General features: G+C 41.8%; 1 protein-coding gene across 1 annotated transcript in view; it reads right to left on the bottom strand.

Annotated features, from left to right (window-relative positions):
- MPPED2 (metallophosphoesterase domain containing 2) overlaps positions 1–27,919 on the bottom strand; it is a 157,953-nt gene that overhangs the window by 62,599 nt on the left and 67,435 nt on the right. The window contains exon 4 of the mRNA XM_054585970.1: positions 13,667–13,892. Within this exon, the coding sequence (XP_054441945.1) occupies positions 13,667–13,892 (226 nt within the window). The remainder of the gene's footprint in view (positions 1–13,666; positions 13,893–27,919) is intronic.

Raw genomic sequence — 27,919 nt, 5'->3', positions numbered from 1 at the left:
ACTGCAGTTACGTACCTTCCAATTTAGTACTAAAATAATTACCACCACGACTAAAATGAGACTTCATTTATTTTTAAACCAAGGAAGGTCTAGTCAGGAATTGCTTCTGCTAAGTTCTGTACAAGACATAATATACTCTTGTTAACTAACAAAACCAATAAATCAAGCTGAAGCACTTATTAAAGTATCTTAGAGCACTAAATTTATCACTGATGACAAATTTAATCTGGGGCTCTGACAGTTTGCTCCTTGCATATACAGCACTCCAACAGATTTCTTTCTTTTTTGGGGTGGGGGGGTGGTTATTTCACAAGTGAGGAATCCTGAAATTTACTAGAAATTCTTAGAGATGTGAAAGACAACTGAAAACTGTTGTTGTTTTTCTTTATTCCCAACAGTGTCACTGTCCCTGGGAAAAGTTATGCATTAAAATTCTTTACCAGCAAATTCTATCATTCACACGTTAGAGTTAGCAGAATTTTTTATGTGGTGATAATGAGCATTTTATGAGGCAGTTTATAATCATCACTCAGTTTACCCACACTGTATCTCCACAGTTAGGTCGCTGCCTGTCCCTTGAGGATGAAGATAAGAAAACTGAGATACAGAGTCTCCCCCTACCTAACAGGCAGCATAATTTCAATCTGTGGCAGGGTCGTTTGGCACGAGGAAGGGTAGAAAGAAAAAGAGCTAAGAAAATGCACAAAATTGTGTTGGTTCTTACAATCGTTCAATACTGAAGCTAAAAGGACAATATTCTCCCTTTAAGTATCAAACGAGAATTACATTCCAAATACACATAAAATTAATAGGTAACCTTTGCTCGACAGCATACTTCTAGACTATATAATACGAATAATGCCTTATTTTCTGTTCCAGTCAGCTGCACTATGTAGGTCATTGTACAACACAGCCAGGCTACACAAGTTATATTTTCTATAAACTTTTCCTCCTCCTAAACCATACCTCTACAATTCTACATTAGCACTGTTTTTTGTTTTTTTTTTGTTTTGTTTTTTGCTGCCTTTTCAAACGGTGTTTTCTTTCTTGACAATGCAATCAGCATATAAAAACCAAATTTCACCGCCTGGTCCCGTTTAAGGCAAACTGAACACCCTAAACCACAGCCTGACAAGGGGGACACGTTTAAGCGCTGGGACAAAAGCGTCCAAGTCGACCTGTTTTGCAGACTGATTAATAGAAACAAGCTCCAAGGACTAATCACAAGTCTAGCGAGCCCTGTTTTGCAGATTAGTAGAACAAAGGCACAGGAGAGGAGGGGAGGTTACAGCACTGGAATACAAATAAGCAAAGGTAGGCACCAGGCTTTCCTTTTCTGAAGTCACATCCTTTAAAGCCAGACCCTCAGTCCCCAAGTCCCAGGGTGCCACATTCACAGACAAATCAAAATGCAGCACCAGAAAGGTCTGGGTTGCATCGGTCACCGCAGCACCAAATGAGGCATCTAGGTGCCACCTTCTTTGGAGATTCTGATTTAAAAGAGGAAACATTTTTTTCCTGCAGAATGATGCTGGCTCTGGGTGCTCTCCGGGAATCCTTTCATTTCAGCAGGGGAAACCACACGCACTTGTTGATTAGGACTGACGCTCCCACCTCCCCATCTTTTGCAGCTGCTTGCCACATAGGTAATCTGGGAAGTGTATGTGTGTATCCAGGCCCACAAATGTACAAGGACTATAAACACAATGGAGGCATAAAGTTAGGAGAAGAGAGTCAATTGCCAAATTACCACTAGACACGTTTTACAAGAGAATAAGGCTTCCCCCCGCCCCCGACTGTAAAAATAAAGACTTACCCACTGGAAGAATATATGAAATCCCAGGGAAGTAGAATGAAAGAAAGAAAAAAAAAGAACATTCATAGGAGAAAATCGCTGTTATACTTGTGGTGTATTTATCCCTCAGTTTTCATTTTCTCTAGGTATTTATATGTTTTTGTGATGCTATGATCCTTCTGTATATTTTTAGTGCATATAGGGCTTTTGAAATGCTTGCTGCTAAATATAGGAAGAAAAACATGCCATTGCTCTCTGATGACTGATGCTAATTCTTAAATGACTAAAACCAGGTGAATGTATGAATTTTTACTGGAATTGTAAAATTTTCATTATGTGAGTATCTGGTTCAGTGAAGAGAGTTTACACAGCTTGGGAAACAATCTTTAGGAATTTAGATGTCGACTTTTTGCATGATATCGCTCCTTGATGATTTTCTGCAGTAACTATCTCCTTTCACCTTTCTTTTCCTATTCTTACTTGTAGAAATCCAGAAAAACAGCCTTTATTTTGTCCCCCCTTATTCACAAGAAGAGTATATAAGTACAATGGACAAAGAGAATGCATTTTTTCTGGCATACTTGTATTCTGCTTTATCAGTAATACAATTCTTCTGCTTATTGCAATCAGCAACCAAGAAAAAACACTTATTTGTCATGAAAGTCATAAATATCAACAATTACAAAATCTCAGAACTGACATCAGAGCACCATTGAGCCTGTGGTTTCCAGGCTAGCCAGACTTCAGAATTTCCAAAGAAGCGATCCTGTTTCTCTCAGGCATTTCAGAGCAGAGTTCAAACTCTACAGAAGATCATTTCTATAGCAAACAACCTTAAAAACCAATACCCCCCATATAACAGATTTTTAACAGTGCTTTTGAATGTAGAAAGGCATTCAGTACCCTGCACACTCCCTTGCCTTTCACGGGCCTGACTCTGAAGCTGCCATGCGGGCCGCAGCCGCACAGACTCCGTCTCTGGGAAGAGCTATTTAAAAGCACAGAGGTCAGGGCCAGCCCTATACCCACACACCCAGGTTTTCCATTTTTCCCGCCTCATTCTGTTGGACCAACAGGTAAATCCTTCTCCTTATAGAAGTGCATCTATTTAAGGGAGAGGCTGAATTTGGATAAAAATAAAAAGAAACTATTCTTTGCTGTTACATCTGGGGGCGGGGAGGGGGAAGCATGAGGAATGTTTAGTAACAGACACATGAAAGCATAGCCCAAAGTCCTCGTTCTCAAACGCTTTCTCCGTATTAATTTGCTTAAGTAATACAAAAGCAAACCCCACAAGTGGAATTTCTTAAATTTCCTTTCCACAGCTTTCTTTTTCCCGTAAGTCATAACACCAAAGGAAAAGAAAGAAAAACGTGGAGAGAGATGGCTAATAATTGCCCAGGGGCGCGTTCTCAACTAGTTTTGCCATCAACGATTTCCGAGTAGGTTTTAGTCTCATCTTTAATTTGTTCTGAAAGGATCAAAACAAGACGGCGTTTTCTCTTGTCTTCATTCAAAATAAAAACAGAGGCCAGGTGATGGTTAGTGAATTGGGGACTGGACTTTAAGACAATAAAAACATTTTCCCCTTAGTTTCTGTCTTTGATAATTCCCTTTTTAGAACCAGGGCACTTCAAGCTACTTCCCATTGCTCATGAAGCCTAGTGTGGCATGAATTCAGTACATCTTACTGGATTCAGATTGGATTCAGTGTTCAGACTGATATGTTCCATAATTTCAATACATTCAGTAGCTTGAAATGCAGTGAGAAAAACAGTACTCTCCAGTTATTAAGTGAGGCAGGCATCACAGCCACTTAGTTTTAAGTGCAATCATTTTGTACAGAGTATGCAGAAAAGAGGAGGGGGGCGGGCATAACCAATTTTAGGAAAACTAGAAAATCAGTGTGTCTACTCTGACCTGATTTTTTTTTCTTTTACACACACAGCACTGGTTTTGCTTTGTCTTGAGCGCTGATTTACTAAAGTTCATACAAAATTTTAGCACCACCTTTTAAAAAATGTGATCTATCCTAAACCTACCATGCTAGACAGCAGGCCTGCAAGTACCTACATGACTCAATAAATATCACCAGCACCTTCAGATGCTGTCTTGGGAAATTTTATTCTGGAAAGGACCTTATTTAGGCTAACTAGTTCTTAACTACTTTATCTAATTTGCCTTTTAGATACCAAACATTTCTCTCCATTGATTTTTCACTGTAAATTTCATACTTGGACATTACTAGTCACATGAACTCTATTTACACTTTAACCATGCTGATCTTTTCTAATATTTGAGCAAAATTTTCTTCCTATATCCTCTCCTGAATTAATGCCGATTTGTAATTCATCTTTTCTGCTCTTTACCGCACACAGATACATTCTGTAAAAACCCAGGGGCTTTCAAATTTGTCACTGACTTTCTGTGCATGTGGCCCTCACAGCGCATTCCACAGTCAATTTATGGTCCTCATCCGAGACTACCTTTACTTTTCCTGGGTGAAAACGCGGTACCAAGTGTTACTCATACATTCAAAGTGATGCTCATGTACATGACCTTAAAAATGTCCACCGTTCTCCATTTAACAGACTTCCATTCACTCTTTCATGTCTTTTGACCAAATGCAGCTGATAAATGGGGTTCCTTCCTTGTATGTTTCAACTTATCCATATCATAAGTAACTTGCTGGGCAAGGAAACTACAACAATTGCTTTTAAAATTCTCTTTTTCTCTCTCACATACGTACACAAACAGAGGTAACCATTTTCTCAGACTAAGTTTCCTATTCACCTCATTTCTGCCCCTTGTTGCTTCTCCCCTTTTCCCTGGTATACCATCATAGAAAAGAAAAACAAAAAGCAAACAAAACCAAACAAAAACAAAAAAATAGTAGCCCATGTTAAACTAAACAACTGCCACTTTTCAGAGAAGAAAATAATATTTACTGAGCATTTACAGAGAGCCAGGAAGTTAACAACATTATCACATTTTAGTTCCATGAACAATATACTGAATAGTAAAAAAAATATTAATACTATTAATGGCTTTGGGATTGGACTTCCAGTTCTGCCACTTGGGAAATAGGTGTCCTTGGGTGAGTTATTTAACTTCTGTAACCTTCAATGTTATCATCTCTCAAAAGGGATTTGTAAAATTGCCTTTTCTGTAGGGTTGCTGTGAGGCTTAAAAGCAATATTATATAATGTACCTGTATGTGGGTGATGCTCAATAAATAGTAATTATTATTTGCATACCCATATGACAGGTGAAACTGCCATTCAGGGAGAGGAAATAACTTACTTAACAAGGTAAATGAGTTCTAAGTGATAAAATGGAGACTCAGGCTCGCCGGAGACAGCTGTTTCTAAAGTCCAAAGCCTCCAGCTCTGTACTACTCTTACCCCACCTTCAGCAGGCAGAACAGGGCTGCAGCTGTTTAAACTATGTCCGGCCTGGGGATCAGACCATTCAGGGTATGTCTTTCTTCTAGGGAGGTCCTGCCAAAAGTTTGTTAACCTGAGGAACTGATGGTTTAAAGGACGAGGGATTCAGCAGGAAGAGCTCCACCCAGTTTCCACAAAGCCTTCGCCCTCAGAGGGATGTCCCTGAGCACAACGTGGTATGGTGTCCCCCAACCCACGGTGTCCCCCAACAAGCCTCCCACGGCTGACTCATCAGAAGGGACAGAAGGCTGTCCTGAGGCTATGCAGATGTGGTACACTGCAGAAGTGGAGCACTCGGTGAAAGCTGGCAATTGCCTACCTGTGTGCTCCAAAGCCCATCTAACCTGCATTGCAGATCATCAGGAGGAACCAGCATAGTTACCTGGACTTACTTATGAGCACATCTGAGCTACAAGGGAGAAGAAAGCCCCAGGAAGGCAGAGCAGCAGTGACGGGAACCAGGCAAAGATGGGTGAAGGCTGTCAGCTGGACCCCAAAGGACTCCCTGTCTGATAATACTGGTAACACCTGGAGAAATTCACGTTACACTTAGAGTTCAGAGTATAAAGTAAGAAATCAGTGCTTGCCAAGTAGCTTGAAAATAAATCGTACAGAATCTACAAGACTTTAATTCAACACTAAGAATATGATCATTGAGAATTCTGCTGTTGTGAAAAGAGAATACTAAATACTTGATAGCTGGTTTCTAATGTCCAAAGGACTTGTTGAGGGCCCACCTGGCCTAGCTTCCTATCAACCTCACACCTTACGCTGACTTCTTTTACCGCAGCTTGAAGAAGCAGTCTCCAAATCTAAGAGAAACTTCCATTCTTGCACACAACATGGAGATAAGGCATCTGAGGTAAAGAAATGACTGTTAAGAGCTTTAAAATACTTCTGGAGCCATTCTTTGAAAATTCTCACTGCCTTCAAGTTAAGTTTGTCCAACTACTCCCATCCTTCAGCTTTACTCAACCATATTCACTTGGAGAGGTGCTGCTATGCATTCTATCTCACTGAATGTCCAGGAAGGATCTGATATGTTCATGAAGCTCATGGACATAATTCAATGTTTTGTTTCATTGCATTATGCTCTACCATCTCTGGTCTTCCTTGTAGATTCATGGCTATGCTAGATCTTATATTGCAAGTATTTTCTTTCCTTTTACAGCTGGGTGTTTCATCTGTGTAGACCTTCAGTCCATCCACCACAGACACATCTCTCATTCATTCATTCAGCAGATACAGACTAAGCATCCACTACGTGCCCACAGTGGGCTGGCCTCAGGTATGCACAGATGACAAAAGTGACAGGGCTCCCGCCCTCACAGAGCATACAGCCACTGTATAACCTCCTTCCAGCCACCAGCAGCAACTCTGGGTTAAAAAGAAATCTGTCAGTATAACATGAGAAAACGAAAGAACACCCAGCAGCCAGCCAATTGGGTCTCAACATGAAGGTCCTGGTCTTCTCTGTGGCATGGTGCCTGGGCTCACGCCAGGCCTGACTTCAGCGGAGGCACACTGCCAGCACTTCCTTCTTGGTGTATATGCCCAGGGCTGCTCTCTCTTTCTCTCTCTCTCCTGCCACTTGGTGCTTTGGAGGGAAAAAGCCACATGCACCTGACACTTCCCCCCCACCCCACAATGGGTGTGCAATGGAAATGGAAGCTGTCTCCACAGAGCAGAAAGACCAGAAGGAGCTGATCCATGTCTTGTGAGACACAGGTTTTTCATTTTGAAAACCCTAGCTTGCAGAGCACACCATGTAAAAGATACTGAATTGTTCATTTGTTGTGCCCCTCAACATGCCTACTGCAAGCACCTCATCACTGAGTCCCGCGAGCTTCTGCAGCACACTGGCCTGGATCTGTCCGCCCTTTTTGTAACTGGAGGGAAACAGCCCAGAGTCCCAGGCGACCACATCCCGGGTTGCCGTGGGTTGATGAGTAGAGGGACGTCTGTGGTTACTAGGATATCCTGGTTTAGTCTGGAGAACTCAGCAAAGGAACTCTGGATTCTAGTCCCATTTCTCCCCAAACCAGCTGCGTGACTTTGGGCAAGTCACCCTCTCTGTCAAAAACTCTATCTTGGTCTCCTCTGCCAAGAGGGGGCTATAATGAGTAGAATATAAACACTTGTAAAAGCTGGCTATTGTTATTAATACATACTCTATTTTAATTATTTAGAAGTGTTGTGAAACCCAAGTGACATAACACATGTGCACATTCTTGGAGCAAAAAATACCATCCAAATTTATTATTGTTATTTGCTAACTGAGTTTGTCTCCCAGAATGTGTAGGCAAAAATTTAAGTTCGGCAGATGCTGATATGCACATGACTTCTTTCTGTGCCACGTGGGTCCATATACTGACCACCAACGCATCAGCTAAAGGCACCATAACAAGCTTTCGAGGTTTGGGCAGCGTGAGCAAAAAGGCACAGGTGGATCCAACATCACAGGTCCTGCATAAACCAGTTTTCAAAATTCTATTTACTGGCACGGCTATCAACGGGAGGTAGGAAGCAAAGTGATCGGTTTTGCTTTCTTCTTTTTCAAATAAACAGGGCAGTTGTTAAACCAGAAGTGAATCTGATCCCGGGCGGCTCGAAGAGCAGTCAGCTGTATTCTGAAATGGGCAAAAATGTAAACAGAGCCTGAAACCCTAGAGCAGGGCAGAGCGGCCATAGGTTTCATAATGGGAGAGTCTGTGGGCCCCGAGCCAAGAAAAATGAAATGTTAGCCTGGGCCTTTAAACAGAATCATGTAAAAGCAGAGTGCATATTTGTTTAACACACACATAGAGACCTTTTTCTGTGCCAATACCTTTCTGAAGCTTCCTGAATAAAAGCCGGAATCCTGAGAACGTGGTACAGAACCAATATTGTTTGTACAGTTCTGGTTCTTTAGTGTGAAAGGACTTTCCTGCTGAACGTGGAGTTGTTTCTTTCTTTCTCCTTCTTTTTTTTTTTTTTGGCCCAAGTTAATTACAAAGTATGACTGAAAATAAAATAAACGAGCCCATTCCACCCATCCCCATAACTGAATTCTATCATATGAGCTGCCAATTGCTTTTCTAATCCTTTCTCTCAATATCTGCTGTTAATTTGTTCGCTATTTCAAGAACTTGAAGACTGTCATCAAAGTACATGATGCATTGCAAAACTTATAATTGGAAATAAAAACATCTGAAGCTCTTCTGACAGGGTAAACATAAAGTACTATCACACTGAACAGAACAAGGAAACGTGAGCAACCCTGTAGCTATTGGTATGCAAGCACAATTATAAATGCTGCAGAGCAAAATCAACACTTAACTCCCACTTTAAAAAATGCTGAGAAAATTACATCTAAATGAATGAATGAATTCAACATGTTTATGATCCAACGGTGGGGAAAAGAGAGGAGGGAGAAAAAAACAAATCCTGCTCACACTTCCTGTGAAAATGCAACTCAAATGGGCTTTCTCTTGCTATTTCAGCCGTTTTAGAATTACACAGCCTAGGCCCCAGATCTAATTTTCCTGCTGCAGAAGTTAAGGCACTTCCTCCACAGTTACTAAATCTGACAAATTACACCTGGGTCTACTCTAACATGAAAAAGTGTGCTCTTTGTTCCTGACCCTTTGGTCAGCACAGAGATCAAATTCCTGCACATCAGAAAGCCCCACTCATATTCATTAAAAGCCATGGGAGACCAGCTATGCATTTCTGTTGAAGAGGGGAAAGAGGCACAGGCCGTGGTGGAACCACACGACTGCTCTGCTTCAGTCAAGCCATATAGACTCTTTTTCCTTTTTGCAGTTTGGCTGCTGATTAGTTAGTACCGGGATTCCCCCCGCCCCACCTTTTTCTATACAGCATCTGAGTAACAAAAGAGCACTGAAAACGGCGAAAAAAAAATTAAAAAAAGAAGGGGCTAGTTGATGTTTAAATGCCAAGTTCCAGGAGTGAGTTTACTGAAACCTGCTTGCATTAAAACGCGGGCTCCACAGATCAGTAACCAAAAATACAAAAAGGATTCTAAAATTCCGGTGCCCCTCTTCCCTGGCCAGACAAGCAGTTAGTTACCACAGGGGCCAATATTTGACAGATTAGAGTGAGTGTTGTCTCCTCCTCCCAACCACACTCAGCCTTTGGAAAAGGCATTCCAGAGCTGAGAGTGACCGAGAAAAGGAAATCAGGAACCATCCTGGCAGCAAAGAATCAACATGAGGGATACAAGAAACCCACACGCTTTCCCGTTGTGATAGCTAAGTCCTAGGTGGATGTAACTGCCTCGCAACACAAGGCCCTCTTTTTCTGTCCCCCCAAAGAGGGAGGGAAGCTCATAACAGGAGAATTTGAGAAAAGGTGTAGTTGAACTGCTACTTCCAAAGATGACAACACATTATGCCCAATTCCTTTCTTTAAGATTTTTGGAATAACCAAATGGTGAAGGAAAATACAGTGGTATTCATCATTAATTTTTTTCAGAGCTCCTGAGGAGGGCCAAACCTGATGAGAACCGAACCGTGAGGCATTTTCTGTTGTGGGACAGTGTGGTGACTCATGAGTGTTAGCACGTGGAGTGAGTCCCAAGCATGTGCTGAGTGCTGAAACATTTTTTTCTTGTCAAAAATGTAACAAGTACAGAGTCTGACGAGCTCTGAAGCTGATGAGTCCTAGGTATGACTATATATAGAAGCCACAGACCCTGCCATAAGGCCTCTTGAGGCAGGGGTGTTCCCAGGAATCTGTCAACTCCTGTCCTCCTTCTAGGAGAGCACCTTTCATCCAGGACAAGCCATCCCACTTACAACGTCTTCAGTGCAGGCCACTGAATTTTCCCAGGCCTATCAAACAACATCCAAATCCTCTCCCTAGGAGATCTAAGAAGTACCACAGTGCATGTCAGTTGTGAACACACATGAATGCTCTGGAGTGTTGTCGGTCACTTTCCACATATAAATTCCTGCTAAATTGTAAATCAGGCGATATGCTTTCATCTTCCCTGACCTTCAGGAAGCTTTCGGCTCTGCTATAAGTTACAAACATGTAACAGATACCCTTTTCTAGGACACCAAGTCACAATCCATTTTTTAGATACATGAGTCATTGCTAGCTTCCTGGTCAGATAGCAATTACTTTTGAGAAACTTATGAGAGGATGGAAATCCTTAGTATTAACATTCTTACTTGATGTGTTTTTAGATTAAAACCACTAGCACTATCAGCAAATCAGAACTTAGTTTTTCCTCCAAAAAGTCATTAGAAAAGCATCTAACTCAAATCAGTTTACAGTATTTTGGGGTTGCCATGTCTAATAGGTTACTAAGCAGGCTTTCACCTATGAGCAAAACTCAGGAACGGAAAAACCTAACTTCTGAAGGAAGAAAAGTGGTAACTGGGCTTCCAGTTAAATTCTTAATAGTGAAAGTGGTTAAAAATTGTATGAGACATGAAAATAATCAAGCATGCCCCCAAGATCTTGATCTTGACCTTGCCTCTGTTTTTACCAATAGAGAAGTTGAGTGAGTCAGCTGGTATCAACCAATCAATAGAAGCTGAACTAGGGCTAGAACCCACCCCATCTGACTCCTAGTGCAACAGTCTTTGTATGAAGTGGACAAAAGTTTACAGTAGACTGGAAACACCAACCCCACTCTATCAGTAATACCTACCACTTATCGAACGCTCACTGGATGCCAGGAAGTGTTCTGCGTGCTGCGGATGCATTAACTCATATATCCTCCTAACAACCATGTGAGGGAAGTAATGTTGCTATCGCCCACTTTAGAGATGAGAAAGCAGACACGTGGGGGTGTTTGGAAACTCGCCCCAGGTCCTGGGGCTGAATAAGTGGGAGATCTAGGAGAATCTGTCCTCCCTGCACAGAAATGTGCATGTAGGCGCTCCTAAATCAAGCTTCAGATTATCAGCAGTGCTGGGAATATTAATTTTAACAAAACATCTTCATAGTAAGATCCAAACTACTGATGCCTCCAAAATATAGGATGAGTCTGAAACTTCCTTTCTGTCAACCTCTGCATTTTTATTCAAAAGACAAAGTAGTAACAATTCCTATGGATGAGACAAATTCCACATAACCATCTCCCTGGTTGTAAAGTGATGCTAGGCAGGAAGTAGTTCAGACATCCTGGAAATCCCAGCAAATTACATATAAAACAACCTCAGGAAAACACTTCAGATGGCTAAGGGTGTCTATCTTCTTGACTTTACCATCTTTTCCAACATTAAAATAAAGTTTTTTAATGATATAAATCCAGTTCAGACATAAACTTCGTCCCAAGTTTGTACCATCACCAAAATAAAATTATCCCCCATCGCATCACATATTTGAATTACTCTGTTTTTTGTTTGTTTGTTTAATTTCTTGAGATGCTGCCAGATCTGCCCCAGGACCCAAAAATCATTCCCTCATTCATCACAGCCGTAATCTGATTTAGCTAAACCAGACCCTAAGCAGGTTTGAATCTGCTCCGACAACAGAGGAGGTTTGTTTGCTGTCATCATTTCGGCAACTACCGATCCAGGGGTCTCAGAAAGTCCTGTTTGTTCAGGAATAACCTTCCATCTTCAGTGCCCTTTGAAGATTTTTAAAAAATCATCTGAGGTTAGTGAAAAAATAGCACCACATGACTTCTCTGTCAGTCAGAGGTCATTGCTCAGCTCGTAGACAGTCATTAAGGAGGAAGCTGGGCGACAGCTGGGACAGCTCCCTCTCCCCCCCTCTTTATCCAGAAATCGTAACATCAACAGCTAACACTACCCTGGGGTCCTTTTTCAGATTCCTGTTTGATAAGACTAATTTCTACTCTTTCTTCTCTTTTCCCTTTACCACCTTCTCACATATTAAAAAAATGAACTGATGCAGGTCACTACAGCTGGAAACATCCGCTGCAGATAATACACGCCAATGACCACACCTTGACCGCTGCCACCTCAGCCACACCGTGAGCTCTGCTGTCAGACTCAAATGAGGCTGCTACCATTTAGTCTCTGATTCTTGAGCAGTCACTGAGCCTTTCTGTGCCTGAGGTTTCTCATCCGCCAAATAAGAATCATAATAGTGCCCATCTCTTAAAGGTATTTAAAACAAATCAGATGATAGAGATAGAAGATTCAGAATAGTGCCTGGCACATACAGTAAGAACTCGATTAAGAGTTCACAATCATTGTCAGGTTGATTTTAACATGAGTATACTTCCTGTATCCGCTCATCAGTCCTTGAAATGTCAAGTAAAATAGAAAATGTTTTAACTTTCTATTCTATAGAGGACAAAGCAAACTGTGGAATGGGGTGGCCAATCTGAACGTACACTGTTCTATTCCAGCCTCCATCTGCAACTCCTGGGGTGGGACTGGACTGCCTCTCCAGGTTGGGTAAGTAAAAGTTAATTGTTCCGCTCTATATGCACACAGAGCTCTTGAAAAGTAAATAAATAATAAAAATCCAAGCCTTCTTTGACACTGACCTTCTGATCTAACACTCCCATTTTGAAGATGAAAAAAATAACTGGCTCTGAAGGCTCAAGTTCACATAAATACGTCGGCAGATCCAAGGCCAGAAAATTACTATCCTAAGTAAACCATCAAGTAGGTATTCCTCTAAATCCACAGCAAATGTCACTTAATTTAATCCTCATGAAACCCCTCTAAAGGATGTATTATTTTCACCCCTTTGGGGATGCAGAAACTGGGGCTCAACCTCTGTGAATTAGGTTCTTCAAAACAAGACAACAGACAACTGATCGAGCCAAGGTCAAAATACTTCTTGTCTGGCACTAGAGAACATGCACCTGCTTCAAGTTTTGTAGATCTCAGGGCTCAGAACTCTAGTCCTGAGCTCTCAACCCATGACTTCCAAACTGTCTGGGCATCAGCCTTCTCTGGGGAGCTTTGAAAAATACAGATGACTGGGCTCCACTTCAGGGAGGAGGATCAGAGTCTCGACGGGCCAGGCTTCAAACATCTGTATTTCTTCAGTTAGCGATTCTGATGTGTAGTAAGATTCAAGAAACCCTCATCTAAGCAAAATATTCCATGACAGCTTCCAGTATAAAGGGAAATGAGTGACCGAAGGCCGAGGGGACGTCCAGAGCAGCAGAACCCATGTGGAAAGGAGCAATGGTGACCTTCCCCAAATCCCTCTGTGTCTCACAGACACACGCGAAGCCCCACCCTTATCTGCCAAAGCCCTGTTCCTGTCAATCTTGCCTAAAGACCTCTGCACCACAACGAAAGCAATCAACACAGCCCTTTGCAGCAGGGCCAGACTCTGTGTTCTGTCGGGAATACAGCAATAAGGTTTCTTTCCAGCTTATCCTTTTCCTTTAAAGCACCCAAGTTGGCACCCCACTTTCTGAAGGCTGAGCAGGTGAGAAAAAAAAATGGAGGGCGAGGCTGTTCAAACACACACTTACCAAGGTGCACCGTATATCCTGAATCCCTTCACAGTTACCTCCGAGTCTTGTAAGTAAATACTGTTTGTCAGGAGGGACTGAACGTTGTCAAAGTCCTCTGGTTTCAATTTGGACACAGAGGGGAAACGGTAGTAGTCCTGTTTTACAAGGTCTGCCATGAATTCCTTATCAAATGTCAGTTCATGATTCCCAGCAATCACTATTTTATATTCATATGGCAGGTTTCCTGAAATAAGAAAAAAAGAGCACCAATTAGCACGTTCATTTCCCATCATGAAGTACAACAGCCGAGACTGCGTGATTAACAGACGGCATACCCAAATGAAATACCTCGTGCGTTCCTTTATATTTCCATGGGAACCAAAATTTATGACTACTCCTTTATGCTAACAAAAATGACAATAAATGGGAGATGGGAAGCTGCTAAGAAGCTAAAAAGCTACTAAGAAGACATTAAGTTTTCTGGTTCCATTTCCCTCTTCTGTATGCTACAGAGTCACTGTGATGAATTCAGCAGAAAGCACTTTAATCACATTCCTTACAAAAAGGTCTGGACTTGGTTTGGTCCTCGAAAAACAAGCAGATGACATCGTAGGGTATATAAACGTAGAATCACTCTGCTGTTTGCCTGAAACTAACATAAATTGTACGTCAACTATACTTTAATAAAAAAATAAGCAAACCAACTATTCTTAACAACTCAGAAAACTGCTAGATTTTCAGCATATCCTTCATATAAAAGATGTGGATCAGCCAAGCATTCCACAATTTACATAAGTAAAAGGAACTACATAGTACAATTTCTTATTGTAAGTTAAAGTTTATGTTTTGGTTTGAGGATAAAAAGAACATTAATAGTGCCTCCTCCTGCCCCCCAAAACCCCCCATTAGAAGGCTAACTTTCCACCCATTGGGAATGGGAGAAGAAACTGTAAAGCTTAACCCCCTTTTAATATTTATAGTATGGAAATGTGAGCTCTTGGTGTGCGCTTTTTATGCAAAAGTTTCCCGATCGAAATGAGATAATTCTGGGAAGAAGAATGAAAGCTATAAAGGAAAACCCAAACACCAGACTTCTGCATAGATTTATAATGTTTGAATAAAGTACAGATCATACATATTAATAACTCACCGTGATGCTCTAAGAACCAAAATCCAAAGGGAGATAGTGCTGGGCAGCTGTCCCCGTCCTGAAATTAATGCCCTTTCTATTCGCTTTCATTACCCATCCCTCAAGCCTCACCGCTGGGCTGTTGCTCATTTCATTTCATTTCATTTCATTTTGAAAGGAAAAAGGGTGGGACAATAATGCCTATAATTCCAGCTTTCTGAGACTCCTGGGTCCAACGAAAAATTAATGTTTCCTGCTATTCCAGGAAGAATGAAAGTTACCACTAGCAGGAAATTGGATACACTTGTTGTAAAGAATTGGTCCTTACCAGCAAGTCTGAGTCAATGATATAATTAATGAAGCTTAGTGGGGGAGAGAGTTGTATCTTCTTCTTCTTTTTTTTTTTTTTTTTTTAGTGGGGAGCAAACTTTGTCATGGGTCCACTTGCATTTCAGCAATGCAAACTGTAGCAATTACACCGTGAAGTCCCCAATAATCCCAGCAGCACAGGGCAAACATTTCTTCTAATACTGAAGCGATTTTTAAGATTGCCAGAATATGCTTTGTAATGCTACTGGTTTTTCTTTAGCTTCCACTTTATGTTTCTAACAGTAATAAAATTGCATATATAGCATGTGAGGTTATGGGGAGACTAAAGAGAGAGATGAAAGCAGTCAGGAAATAACACTGTAGAAGATGAAACTGAAAACACTGCGGCCAACTGTTGGTGGGTATCCTTGACTACTTAGCCCACGGTGCTGTGAATGCCTTTGGCCTCAGTTTTTTGCAAGGAGGACAGCTTATGGAAAATAGGAAGCCTCTCTCAAGTGCATTTTTATGGGAGTTTATAACCTACACTAGCATAAGGCAATAAGAAGTGCAATGCATATTGCAATCTACTTGGATCGAATGAATATATTTTTCACTATTCCTTGCCCTTAAAATACAGATGAAAGATATATTAACAGGTTGCAAATTCCCAGCACTGCACATACTGGAAATCTGTGAGATGCCCCACAACTCTAATATCATGGCTCTGTGACCCCACTGGCCTAATATCACATCCCCCGATTCACCTGTGTTGCCGAGGTTGGACTGTTTTCCTGGACAGTAATTTGTTCCAAGACAGGTCCTACTGGCATGAATCTTTGAGCAACTCTATTTGTACAATTCACGCTGTAGCTGCCCGGTTCCCCTTTAATCATTCATGATGATGGACTCACTGTAAACCCTTTCTTCATGCACCACTGCTCTTGCAAGAAGGGTTGGCTTCTCGCTTTTTCCATTTTAGAGCTTTGGTGCAGGGATGGCATGGGTGAGATTGGGAGACAAGACAAAAGGAGCTACATGTTTGCCTTTCAGACCAGTTTGGGGGAAAAAAAAGTAAAACTGCTGCAAAGTAAATCTTTCTCAGGAAGACAGGACTCCTCAGTGTCTTTTAAATCAAATTGGGAGACTCGACATAAAGGAGTAGCCACCAAAATGAACAGCCGCAGAAAGTGATGAAATTTACACATTGCCAACAAACTCATCTCTTTCTGAGAATCCAATAGTAGTTTCAACTTCCATTCTCTGTTACCTATGTTATGAGATTGTCTGACATATATTCTTTTTTTGCTGAACTGACCTTTCATCTATAATCTGCCAACCTTTATGTTTTATATGAAAAGTGTAAGCAGGGCAGCTGACAAATCTGTTACTTGACAGCATTCTAGTTTCCTTCCATACCAGATTAATTTGGAAGGCTCTGCAGTCAAGCTCCAAACTTCTTGGTATTCAAATAGCATCAAACAAAAAGGTGCCTGCTTTTTATCTCTTTTATTCAGACCAACCCATAGAAGCGGACCTGCATGAATAAAAAAAAAAAAAAAAAGGCCACATCCAGTTATTCTAACATGGAAAAAAAAATGCTTGCTTTGAATGACCTAAAGAACTCTATAGCTAACCAGTCGCACCTTTCCCAAGACATGATACATGTTCTACTTGTGATATAGAAAATTATTTTAGGTAGAAGGGAGATGAACTTTTGGCAAAATGTCAAATAGTTTTTTGTATATTTTAAAAACGCTATTTGAAAAAATACAATATAACAGTACAAATAATACGTCAGTTCATTTTTCTATTTTTATCGAGGGTGGAGCAAAAGTAGGTTTAGAGTTGTTTGTATGGAAAATGATAAAGTAACTAATAAATGATAATACAAGAATGAACTCTACGTTTCATGTACTCACAACTGTGAACCCACTTTTGCCCCACCTGACAGATGAAATGAAATAATTTAAAGAAAACTACTGGACAAATAATAGTACAGATAATTCACAGATATGATGGTGGGAGCAAGTGAGAATAAAATGTGGGAAAGCAGTCCACTTCCCGTTTGGGTTTGAGCTATGGACCACCGTGAAGCCACAAACTTTAGGCATTGAAATTAAGTCTCCTTCTAATCTGTATCTTCTACTATACCTGTATCGCCTGGTGGTATCACATACATAGATGCTCACTTCAAAGTAAAGGGTAGTGCAAGTCAGCTGGGTCCTCGCCGCTCCTCTGCAGTTCTAACTGTCCCACATTCTTGCTGCTGCCTGTTCCCTAAGTAGTCACCACAAAACTCTCCCCAACTCCTCTCTAGCTGCCAGGCTGCCTTTTTTTTTCTTTTTTCTTTATAAAGCCTCACCCAAGCACATGCTTACAGAGAGGGAAAGGGGGAGAGAGAGAGAGAGAGAGACATCGATGTGAGAAACATAGATTGGTTGCCTCTCATCCATGCCCTGACTGGGGACTTAAACCACAACCTAGGTATATTGCCCTGACTGGGAATCAAACCCGCAACCTTTCAGTTTACCAGACATGCTCCAACCAACGGAGCCACACCGGCCAGGGCCAAGCTCCTTCTGACTTCCCACTTGGCGAACAATGTGTCCTCTAACCTCAAGGTAGGCTCCCTTTACTTCCTCCTTTTAGCTTTCCTATCATTCTGTTTGCATCGCCTCATCTTTTTAATAATTGGCCTCTTAATCCCATTCCTCCCACTCCCACTGGCGCGTTCCTTTTCCAGACAGCTCTCTGATTATTTTGGATCTCTCTCTCTCTCTAAACCTCCTCCTTAGTGAGTTTATGTTTACCCATCCCAAGAAAACAAAAACCAAGCAGCCCTTGACACACACACACACACACACACACACACACATGCCTCACATAAAATCCTAAACCATTCCTAACTTGGCTGTTACTTTGGGATGCTTTCCTCATTTCATGTCTATACTTCTGGATGGAGAATTCCAGCAGCTAGCATAGCACCTGGCAGCCCAAATTCAGCCCACAGATATATTATAGTTGGCCCTCAACTGTGTTTCATTTTTTAAAAACTGAACTAATATTTAAAAATCAGGAGTTCTAGCTTATTTTGGAAAAGTAAAAGTTCAGGTGACACTGACCTTCAGTCTGCCACAGGCCTCCCCACTTTCTATTACTTCTCACATCAGTCCTGTTCCTCAGGTTTGTGTTGCCTGACGGACCACTCGCTCTATCACTAGAATTAGCAACTTAGAGATGAATGGTCACTCAGGATTTACGGAACAAAATCTGGCTTCTGTTTCTACTCTCTTCCAAAAGCTTATCCTGGAATGTCGATAATACTCTCCTAATAGCCAAAGCCAAGACTTTGTTCTCAATTCTTACCTCCATTGATCACACGCAGCACAGCGCACCCCGTCCCTCAAAGCATCAATTCCCCTGATTAGGGATGTTGCATTCTCATTCCCCTCCTCCCCCTCTGAAGTTTCCTTGCCTCTCTCTTCTTCCTCTGCTCCCTTTGCCTCCCAGCTGATTCATTACACTCTCCCTCTTCATCTTCTATGGGTATTAGTTAACATTTTCTTATTGTACGTCTCACATTTCTATTCTTTATGATTCAATTTTTAAAAGACCAGAATTTAAACCACAGAGGCAGCATGGGGCTTGGTGCGGGGACTCCTGGCCTTGCCAAGTGTTAGCTGCATAACCTTGGGTGCAGCTAAGTTTATGGCTTCACTGTGGCCTATAGCTCCTTATGTTCTCTAAGGTGCACTAGCAAACGTGGGTAATAACTGCACCTTTCCCTCGTAGGTTATTTTTAAGATAAAATGACAAAAAACTTCTAAAGCACATGCATGATATGGAGTAAAAACAATCAGGGCATGTTAATTACTTCTTACTCTATTTTTTTTTAAGTTTTGCTTTTTGCCTATGTCTTGTCTCCCCTCTAGTCTGCCGGGTCTGTGAAAGCATGGAGCACATATGGCTTGTAGTTCTTTATATGACAGAAAGTACCTAGTTCAATACCATCCAAATGGCAGGCACACAACTAGTATTTGATGAATAAGTGAAGGAATGAGTGAACCTCTCTGCAAGACTTGCCAGGAGCTTCCTTAGAATTCCAGGAACTGAGCTTGTCATCTTGGGCTATGACAAGATTTAAACCAGTGTCATGTTGTCCCCCTGAAGGGCCTATTCTCTGCCCCCAAATCCAGCCTACCCAAATAATCTTCAACAAATGTTTAAAATAGAGTTTCCTAAAATATAAACAGGAGGAAAATAACAATACTACTCCAGAGGTTTGGTGAGCTTTAAGCAAGATACTGCATATAAAGAACCTATCATTTCTAACACTTCATAATCATTCAGTAGCTGCATTATGATGATTATTATAATGATTAAACTTCCCAGTTGCTATCAAGAAAATATGGCACAATGTCACTATTCTCAAAGCACAGCCTCAGACGATGGAAATGAAAACCTGGATTTTCCAAAGGCAGAAACCGGCATGGTCCAAGGCATCCTTCAGGTTAACAGGAGTGTCATTAAGGTCATTAGGCAAGTGGATCTAGAGGTGACGGTGGTGGCCTCAGAGGCCTTCAAGCTGTGCGCAGGACAAACCCAGCTACCTCTGATGAGATGATTCTAATCTTGCAAAATGTGTTCTCTAAACAGATCACTTCATTCCCCCTTCTGTTGTCCCGTCAGCCATCCCTTCTCATATTTACTGAATACCAAAAAACCAGGCCAGGACCAGCCTCTCATTCACAATGACTGGCATGGCCTGTGACAGAGAACATCCAGTTTCTATTTCTTTCAAGTGACTATTCGTTTGGAGTGTCCCTTAACACCTTCCTAGAATCAGATGCAGCAGTCTTCTCTGAGTGAGTAGAGAGGAACGGAGTATTTAGTAAAGGTTCGGATCTTCAGGTGTGTCCATGTCTGATAAACCCATAACGTTAGAGCAGGCATACAGCGAAATGCGTCAAGGTCAACCTCCCCCCCTTATCACATTCTGGATATTTAACCTGTCACTTCAAGTGGCTCTCATAAATCACAGCCCATGGACGCAAAGGGATCCTCATGCACAGCTGACCTGGTGGCTTGAAAGCTGTGCCCCGTGAGCCTTCCAGGGCTGGGGCAGGGCAGACGCGCGCGGAAGGGAGGGACCTGCGCTCACGGTCACTCCAGCGGCACTGCTGTCCTTTATTTTACAATTTGGGAAAATATTCCATGTGAAGAAAAATATTGGTGACTTTAAAACATTAAAAAGAAAACCCACTGACATCTCCAATTCCATTTTAGTGATGAAGAGACAGTGCAAGGGAGGTGCTGCCACTCGGTGAGCAAAGTCACAGGCCAAGTTGGTGGCACCAGGGGGACAAGAATAGCTCTTCTGGCTCCTGTGCTAGTTATTCTTTCAGGAGATTCCAAGTTGTGAACAGCCGGCTCTAGATCCTTCTCAAGTCCTCCTCATGCCATTCCTCCACCTACAGTGATCTTTTCTCCACTTCCAGGAAGCTGGGGTCCTTTTTGTTTGTGCTGTGACACAGGGCTCCCCATTCAAGAGGTCTGCCTGCCTATGTCACAGGTTTGTCTTCCAGGGGACATCAAGCCATGTCAGTCTCCCATATGACAACACATCCTGGTGCATTTAAGGCATTTCCCAAATACTACTGTAGCAATGGGTATAATTTCTTACCCTCTAGCTCCCAGAAGAATTTGAGAGCCTACCCAAGGGAAAGCCACAGACTTGAAGGAGAAGGAAAACATGCTCCACCACTCAGCTTTAGGCAGGGCCCCAGAATTTAAAAACATGTTGGTTCTAATATGAGAACGAAGAGGAGACTATGGCAAGAGAATAGAAGTTCAAGGAAATAAACCTAAATGCCTACAGGAACCACAGAGGTAAAACAAAAATGTGTATTGGATTAGGGAGAAGTAATAGGACTGGGGCACACATGCATCACCATTTTAAACTTAACACACATAAACAATGGCTTTGGCCAAACAAGATTCTTTGCTAACTTGCCCCTTCCCCCAACATATCACCAATAAAAATTAATGTCTTTCAAAATTAATTTCATACACTCGCAACCTATTTTTCTGCTTCAAAGCATTATGGGATGTATTCTTGTAGAAAAGTCAAGTTCAGGTCAACTCCAAATCCAAAGTCAACTCCAGAATAGTCACTCTTCTTGGGAATCTCCTCACCACCTGCTGGAAGATGGCTCCTGCTCCTGCCCCGTACTCTTCATTCCTCAGGAGTGGGGGTCGTGGGAGAGAGGGACACCAAATGGCCCTCAGGTTGTGGTTAACAACAGATGCCACCTGTGCCATGCTCCACTGTTATCAGGGATCTGATAAGCAAGGCTAATTAATCGCTATCTCCTATTTATTCTGCTAAAACCATGAGGGAAAAAAAAAACAAACAGAATACAATAGTAGTTCTTTGTGAAGAAGAGCGTCGCAAAGCCAACATCACTTGCCAGTTTCCTGGGTAAAATAAAACCTAGATGTAGAAAGTTGATAAACTGCAGGATCATCAGCCCTTATGCTCACTCCTCTTCATACTCCCGAATTATAGACTTTGAAAATAAATGAGAATAGCAAAAATGTTTGAGGCACAACCCTCATGCTAAATAAAGCTCACCTCACTCTGCAGCAAGAAAAAAGACACACAGGGATGACAAGACAGAAAAAGAATCTGCTGTGGACCTCAGATGCCCCGGAAAATCACAAGGCACAGCCTTTGGGCTCACTTTCCTTGCCAGTGTGCTAGGAAGAAACTACCTTTCTGAGATGAAAAAGAATAAAACAGATACATGGCCAGATCTACTATCATGGGACCGCCCGTAACCAAAAGACCTATGTTATGATCGATCACATTTCTGAAACCTTCAGCTTGCACGGGGCAGTGCCAGGCCCCTTTTGGAAAAGACGCTTCCCTTCAGCCAGCATTATAATGGGACCCTGTTATACCCCCAAGGTGGAGCAAAGAAGGTTTAAAATTATTATAGTATTTTTACTATTGTGACTCCAGCAGAGAGGGAGAATGTTCAAACTCTTAAAATCCCTGTATTCCACTGAGGACTGAGTAAGAATAACTTGGGCTTAAAAACTGCCCAAGCAGAAAATATTGCAGGAGAACGAAAGGAAAAGAAGTACTACCAATGGCTATGAAGATGGGAGAACTCTGAGGCTGTGGGGCAGCCTGGGAGACGTGCCATCTCAATCCGCTCACCGACGATTACTAGGGGCTAATATCCGAGAAGAGCTAGGTCCAGCCTGGAGACAGGGAGAGAGCTTTCTCAGCTGTAACCTTTCCCTGCCATACTTATAGCATCTAGAAAAATGCTTTGGCACTGAGTTGGTGCCCACTGCCTACCTGGTTAAGTGAATGAATGAACCTCCAGCAATCCCTCTCGGCTCCACGGTTTGCACTCACTTGCCTGGGCTGCAAAGCCACCAGAAACATTCAATCAGGGCAAGCTCTGTCTCTGACCTCAGTCTGTCCCCAGTCAGGCTCCATTAATTTTCACAAGTCCTGACAGCTCTAACGTTAATACTCACACTTGCTGATGGAGCCACACAGCAGGTTCAGACTGCTACCTTCTCCTCTGAAACTCATGCATTAGGGTTTCTTCCATGCTTGCAATGGGAAACCAAGTCTAAGAAATATTAAACACAGAAAACTATATTACAATAATGTCAGGACTGAGCCAGAAACCCAGGAGCAAGTAAGGAAGGCTGAATGAAAGCCCCGTGGTCTGGGGCAGGAATTAGGGCTGGCGTAAGAAGCCACGGCTGAAATACTCCCTCCTCTTCTTCAGCCTCCTCCACAAAAAGAATCCCAAGGCACCAGGAGATGTTCTAAGCCTTAATCCACACAAAGGAGACAAAAGTCTATCCCCCACAGAGGAAAGCAAACCCCCTCTGGACCTGCGAAGGCACTGATGACAGGTAACATACGAAGCAGTATAAACCATGAAGGGACAGGCCACTAGGACTCATAACTATTAAGGATCTGAAAACAGCTCAGAGATTTGATTCTTGCTCGGTAGCAGCTCATTTGTACGCATTCCTGTCTCAATCATAACCTATTCCAACCTAACTTTTTGTGACTTAAAAGCACAAACACACATACATGCACACATACAAACCCTCATTTAAACAGGTACATTTTAAAAGACAATCACAAGGTAGGAAAAATGAATGACAATGTCCTCTTTGTTCCCCAAAAGAGTATCTCTAAGTTGCCACCCAGATCAGCACAACATGTCCTGCATGTGAAGCTGTGGTGGTAACTGCTCACTGCAGTGCAGCTCCAATAGTATTAGGACCTGGCTGGACCACTGGATCCATAGGCAGTCTCTTCCTTGTTTATTTTGTCCAACCTCCTCCTTACAAATGAGAGCTTTGCCTTGTTAAGAAAGATTTGCATCCCATACAACAAATTTGATCAGAACTGACTATCTCTTAAAGGGGATCCAATTCAAGGTTCACTGGACAGTCAAGAGAAGAATTAGTAAAGACATGGTTGAGTCTTGTCCCGACGAGCTGTGAGCATATCCATATGATTTGAATGCATTAGAATGTAGGGATAGGTGGCATGATGAAAAGATCAGGGGCTTTGTCATCAGATTTGGGACCAAATTTCTGGTTTTGTCACTTATTACCTATGAAACTCAAACTCAAAACATGTTATTCAACCTTCCTTTTACCAGAAAAAAAAAAGGGGGATAATTGTACAACCTACCTCACAGAGTTGATATGCAGATTGAAAAAAATCAATAAAGGACCTAATACAAACCTGACACATAAAGAAGGATTGTTGTTGTTATTTTTATTATTACTTTTACTTGTCCTCTGTATTGCACTGTAACTTCATTCAGGATAAGTAGTCTATCTCCTACTTTCTGCCACCTTAAAAGAATAGTCCATGAATATCTTTAATAAACTGGTAGTGCTAACTGACAAAGTCTAAGGTGAGCTGAAGAATACTATGTTGTTTTTCCCCACAAAGCGTTTAAAAAGCAACTGAGGAAAGGTGTTCTTTCCAGCAATAATTATAAAAGCAAGTGGCAATTATTCCACCGAATAATTAGAGGAACAAATGCAAATCCTATGTGTTTGCATTTTAAACCATTCAGTATGGTGAAAATCAAATTAAACAAAAATAACACGGGTATAAAGGCCATATTCTCTAAAGGAAATGAACCATTTTGAGGCTTTTTAGCTTCCCTCCCCACCTTAACCCCACGAACAGCCACAAAAAAACCTTTTTGCAGTAGCTGCTATTATTTTTGCACACCGACACGTTTGGGAGGATGAATGCAGGCCGTCAGTGCGCTGTGACTCCAAGGGGCTGGTCCACAGCAGCCAGAACAGAGGGTTGACAATGGAAATAAAATCTCGGCCTTAACAGTGCCACTGGGGCTCGATGAAAGTGGTCTTCTAGAACTTGATTAAAACTAAATTGAAAAAGAACGTATTTGGCTAATATTACATTAGACTAAAATATAGAAATGAACCCTAATACTCTTGAAATCTAATAAGAAAAAGCCATCTCAATTTTCAAACTTTCAAAAGCATATTCTTTAAATGCATCACAGATCAATTTACATGGTACTTTCGCCAATAAGCAAAACCAAATCCCAGGTTCCAATTGGCTTATATTGGAAAGTGTGAGAGCAAATGCTAGAAAATGCAATTACTGCAAACAAACTCCATTTTCTCTCCTCTGAAGGGAATTTCAGAGAATATTTTATTGCCATCAAATAATATTTCTGAAGGCATCAATACACAATTCTATTTTCTCTTCAGAGTCCCTACTCACTGCATAATCTAATCCACTCTACAGAATATCTTGAAATTTAGAGAAGAGCCTACGAAAGGGGATATTACCTTGCACACACATCCTGTGTCAATTTTAATAATTTGCACTCTGGACAGGAAGCCACATAGAGCAAAATTCGGGATGCATAAAATGGACGTTTCCTATTTTATGACTCAAAATTTTAATGAAGCATTTCAAGAGTAAAGATTTAAAAGAAATCTCTAGGGGAAGCTTATTTTGATCGACAGTAGCAGCAATGGCATGGAGGGAATGGAGACCACAGTCATTTCTTCTTCCATTTTTGCTTCTCCCCTGCTCATCAACTGGAGAAATTTTCTAATACAAATTCTAGATAATCAGAAGCTACAAAGAACTTCGTTGGGGATATGAAATCATGAAGTCTCCTACTAATCAGGTTTCTGTTTCATTGAAACACCACTTCCAACAGCCTCTAATCTCTTTCCTTCAGAATAGCTTTGTGGCCTAACAGCCTCCCATCTGGGATGAGGTGGCATAAAGTATGCAGAATAATTCTTCGGGAAGAAAGGGTTTCTGCAACACCCACCAAGGCCTTGGGCCCCAAGGTCTATTTCATGTCACACATCTCTATTCCTTACCCATATGCGATGGTCTGAATGTTTGTGCCCCCCTAAAATGCCGATGTTGAAATCGTAATCCCCAATGTGATGGTATTTAGAAGTGGGGGCCCTAGGAAGCTGATCAGGTCATGAGGGTAGAGCCATCATAAATGGGATTAATGCCCTTATAAAAGAGTTCCCACCAAATAAAGACACAGTGAGAAGGCGCCATCTATGAACCAGGAAGTGGGCTCTAGCCACAACGCAGTCACACTGACACTTTGGACTTCCAGCCTCCAGAACTGGGAGAAGGTAAGTTTCTGTTGTTTAAACCCACCCAATATGTGATATTTTGGGAAGCAGCTAAAGCAAACTAATATGCCTTCCTATGAGGCATACTTTGCTTAATCTACCCTATACACTAACGCTGAGGTGATCTTACTGTAATACAGATCTCATCGTATATATTCCCTCCACACACTTACACACTCAACCACTTTAAAATCTTCCTAAATTCACTATTATTGCCCATAGACAAGAGGCCAAACTCCCTGTGTGGTGTGCACAGCTTTTGGGTTCTGGCCGCCATCAGCCACTCCCTCCACTCATACCTTGCGTGGCTCTGAGCTTGCCAAGTGCTTACTGTTCATAGAATGAGAATGTGTCTACAGGGCGCTTTCTCCCATTGACTATAGGTCTCAGGAGGGTCAGACTATATTTGATTCATCTTGGCATTCCCAGCAGGCTTTAATAATTATTTATCAATGAATGAATAATTAAGCAATAATTTTATTCTGACTAAGAATCATGCGGATGTGAGTAGCTAGTACCTCAGGTTTGCATTCTAAATGGCCTTAAGGTGTAAAACTCCTATTTTTATATTATCCTAGGATGGCACCAATTATATCCTTCACAAGGTATACTGTACGTTTGCAGATGAGAAATGAAATCTGATTTTTTAAATCTGTTATAAGAGGACTTTAGAGGAGGGGAAGGCGTATGGAGGCAAAGATATTGGCTTGCAGTAATAAAAACTCAATTTGTTGAAAGAGTGAACAAAGGAATAAATGAATGAGTAAATGAACTATACACATCACACAAATAATGCATTTCGATTTCAAAGGAGGAGGGAATCACTGCTGTTGCATGGTTAACATTACTCATTTAAAGATTCTTGCAGCCTTTGTTCCCCGAATCGGAAAGATCAGAGGAGATAATCAATAATGGAGTTAATGGAATAGCCATTCATTATTGAGGAAGTTGCTTGTATTTCCTCTTCGTTGTATCACTTCATCTGAAAGTTTTCACCCCTAGGCCTCTTAGGCAAATCACTGCTGTTTTGACAGCTGGCTCTGCAGAGGCCACTCTTCACAAACGAGCCCACTGCCCTGACCCAACAGGACACATGTATGTGTCTTCTCGGGCCCCCCAGTGACTGGGTCGGATGAAAACAATCCATGTGAACATACCTGCAGGGCCAGTGTTTCCCTTTTGCCTCCAACAGAAAAAATCAAGAGGCAGTAGGCTGCCCTTGGCGTCTGACCCTCTAATTCCAGGCCCACTGACCTTCCACCCTCGCAGAGTCCTCAGAGGTCAGAATCGTTCCTTCTGTGGAATGGAAAACTAAGATCCAGCAAGGCTGCGTGACTCCTCCAAGGTCACCCCATGAGTCCGCTGCCACGTGGGTCTCCTGCTTTGGCAGCCCAATCCTCTCCTCCTTTCCAACATGTCACACGATGACACAGTCAGAGTTTTTGAGTCGAGGAGTGTTTTATAGATCAGGAAACTGAGGCTCAGAGAAACGAAGAGGCTTTTCTAAAGGCTGCCGGCATTTATGAATTCTGACTCCTAAAAATCAATCCGCCATTACCTGTGAGTCCTGTCCAATAAAACCCAGGGCATATGGCCACTCATTTCTACATATCACACAACACTCAGGACTGCTCAAGTTCATGGTTGGGGTCCTCATTCTGTTCTTTTTTAAACCTCTACTATTAGAGTTTAAGACCTTTTCTTTTATTTGACCCCGTGGACGGCATCTGTTTAGCAACCTTAAGTGAGCTTAAATCAGAGAGTAACTCGGGATAATAGAAATGACCTCTCTGGGCCCAGCCACTGTCCTTCCAAATGTTCCTTCTGTCTCTGACACTATTACTGAGGCACCTTTAAAGAAATTCAGCAAACATCACAATTTTATTTTTGTCCATCAATAACTAAGAGACTATGTTTGATTACTCATAGCCAACATGGCCCCCTTTCTCATATCAAATACCTAGGTGGTTTCTCGAGATTCTGAAAAAAAAATTTTTTTCTAGACTTGTATCTTCTTGTAATACATGCGTTCATCTCAACCACAGTATTTCATTTCTGCTTGTCTCTGAAATACCAGCATTTTTCGCTAAGATTATTCTCCTCAGAGTGGGAGGTCAGGC

This window comes from Pteronotus mesoamericanus, unplaced genomic scaffold (assembly GCF_021234165.1).
Source record: "Pteronotus mesoamericanus isolate MK-2021 breed Mesoamerican mustached bat unplaced genomic scaffold, CSHL_Meso_final contig_90, whole genome shotgun sequence".
NCBI classification, from domain to species: Eukaryota; Metazoa; Chordata; class Mammalia; order Chiroptera; family Mormoopidae; genus Pteronotus; species Pteronotus mesoamericanus.
The sequence above is the reverse complement of the archived record's forward strand: the minus strand, read 5'-3'. Positions and strand labels throughout refer to the sequence as shown.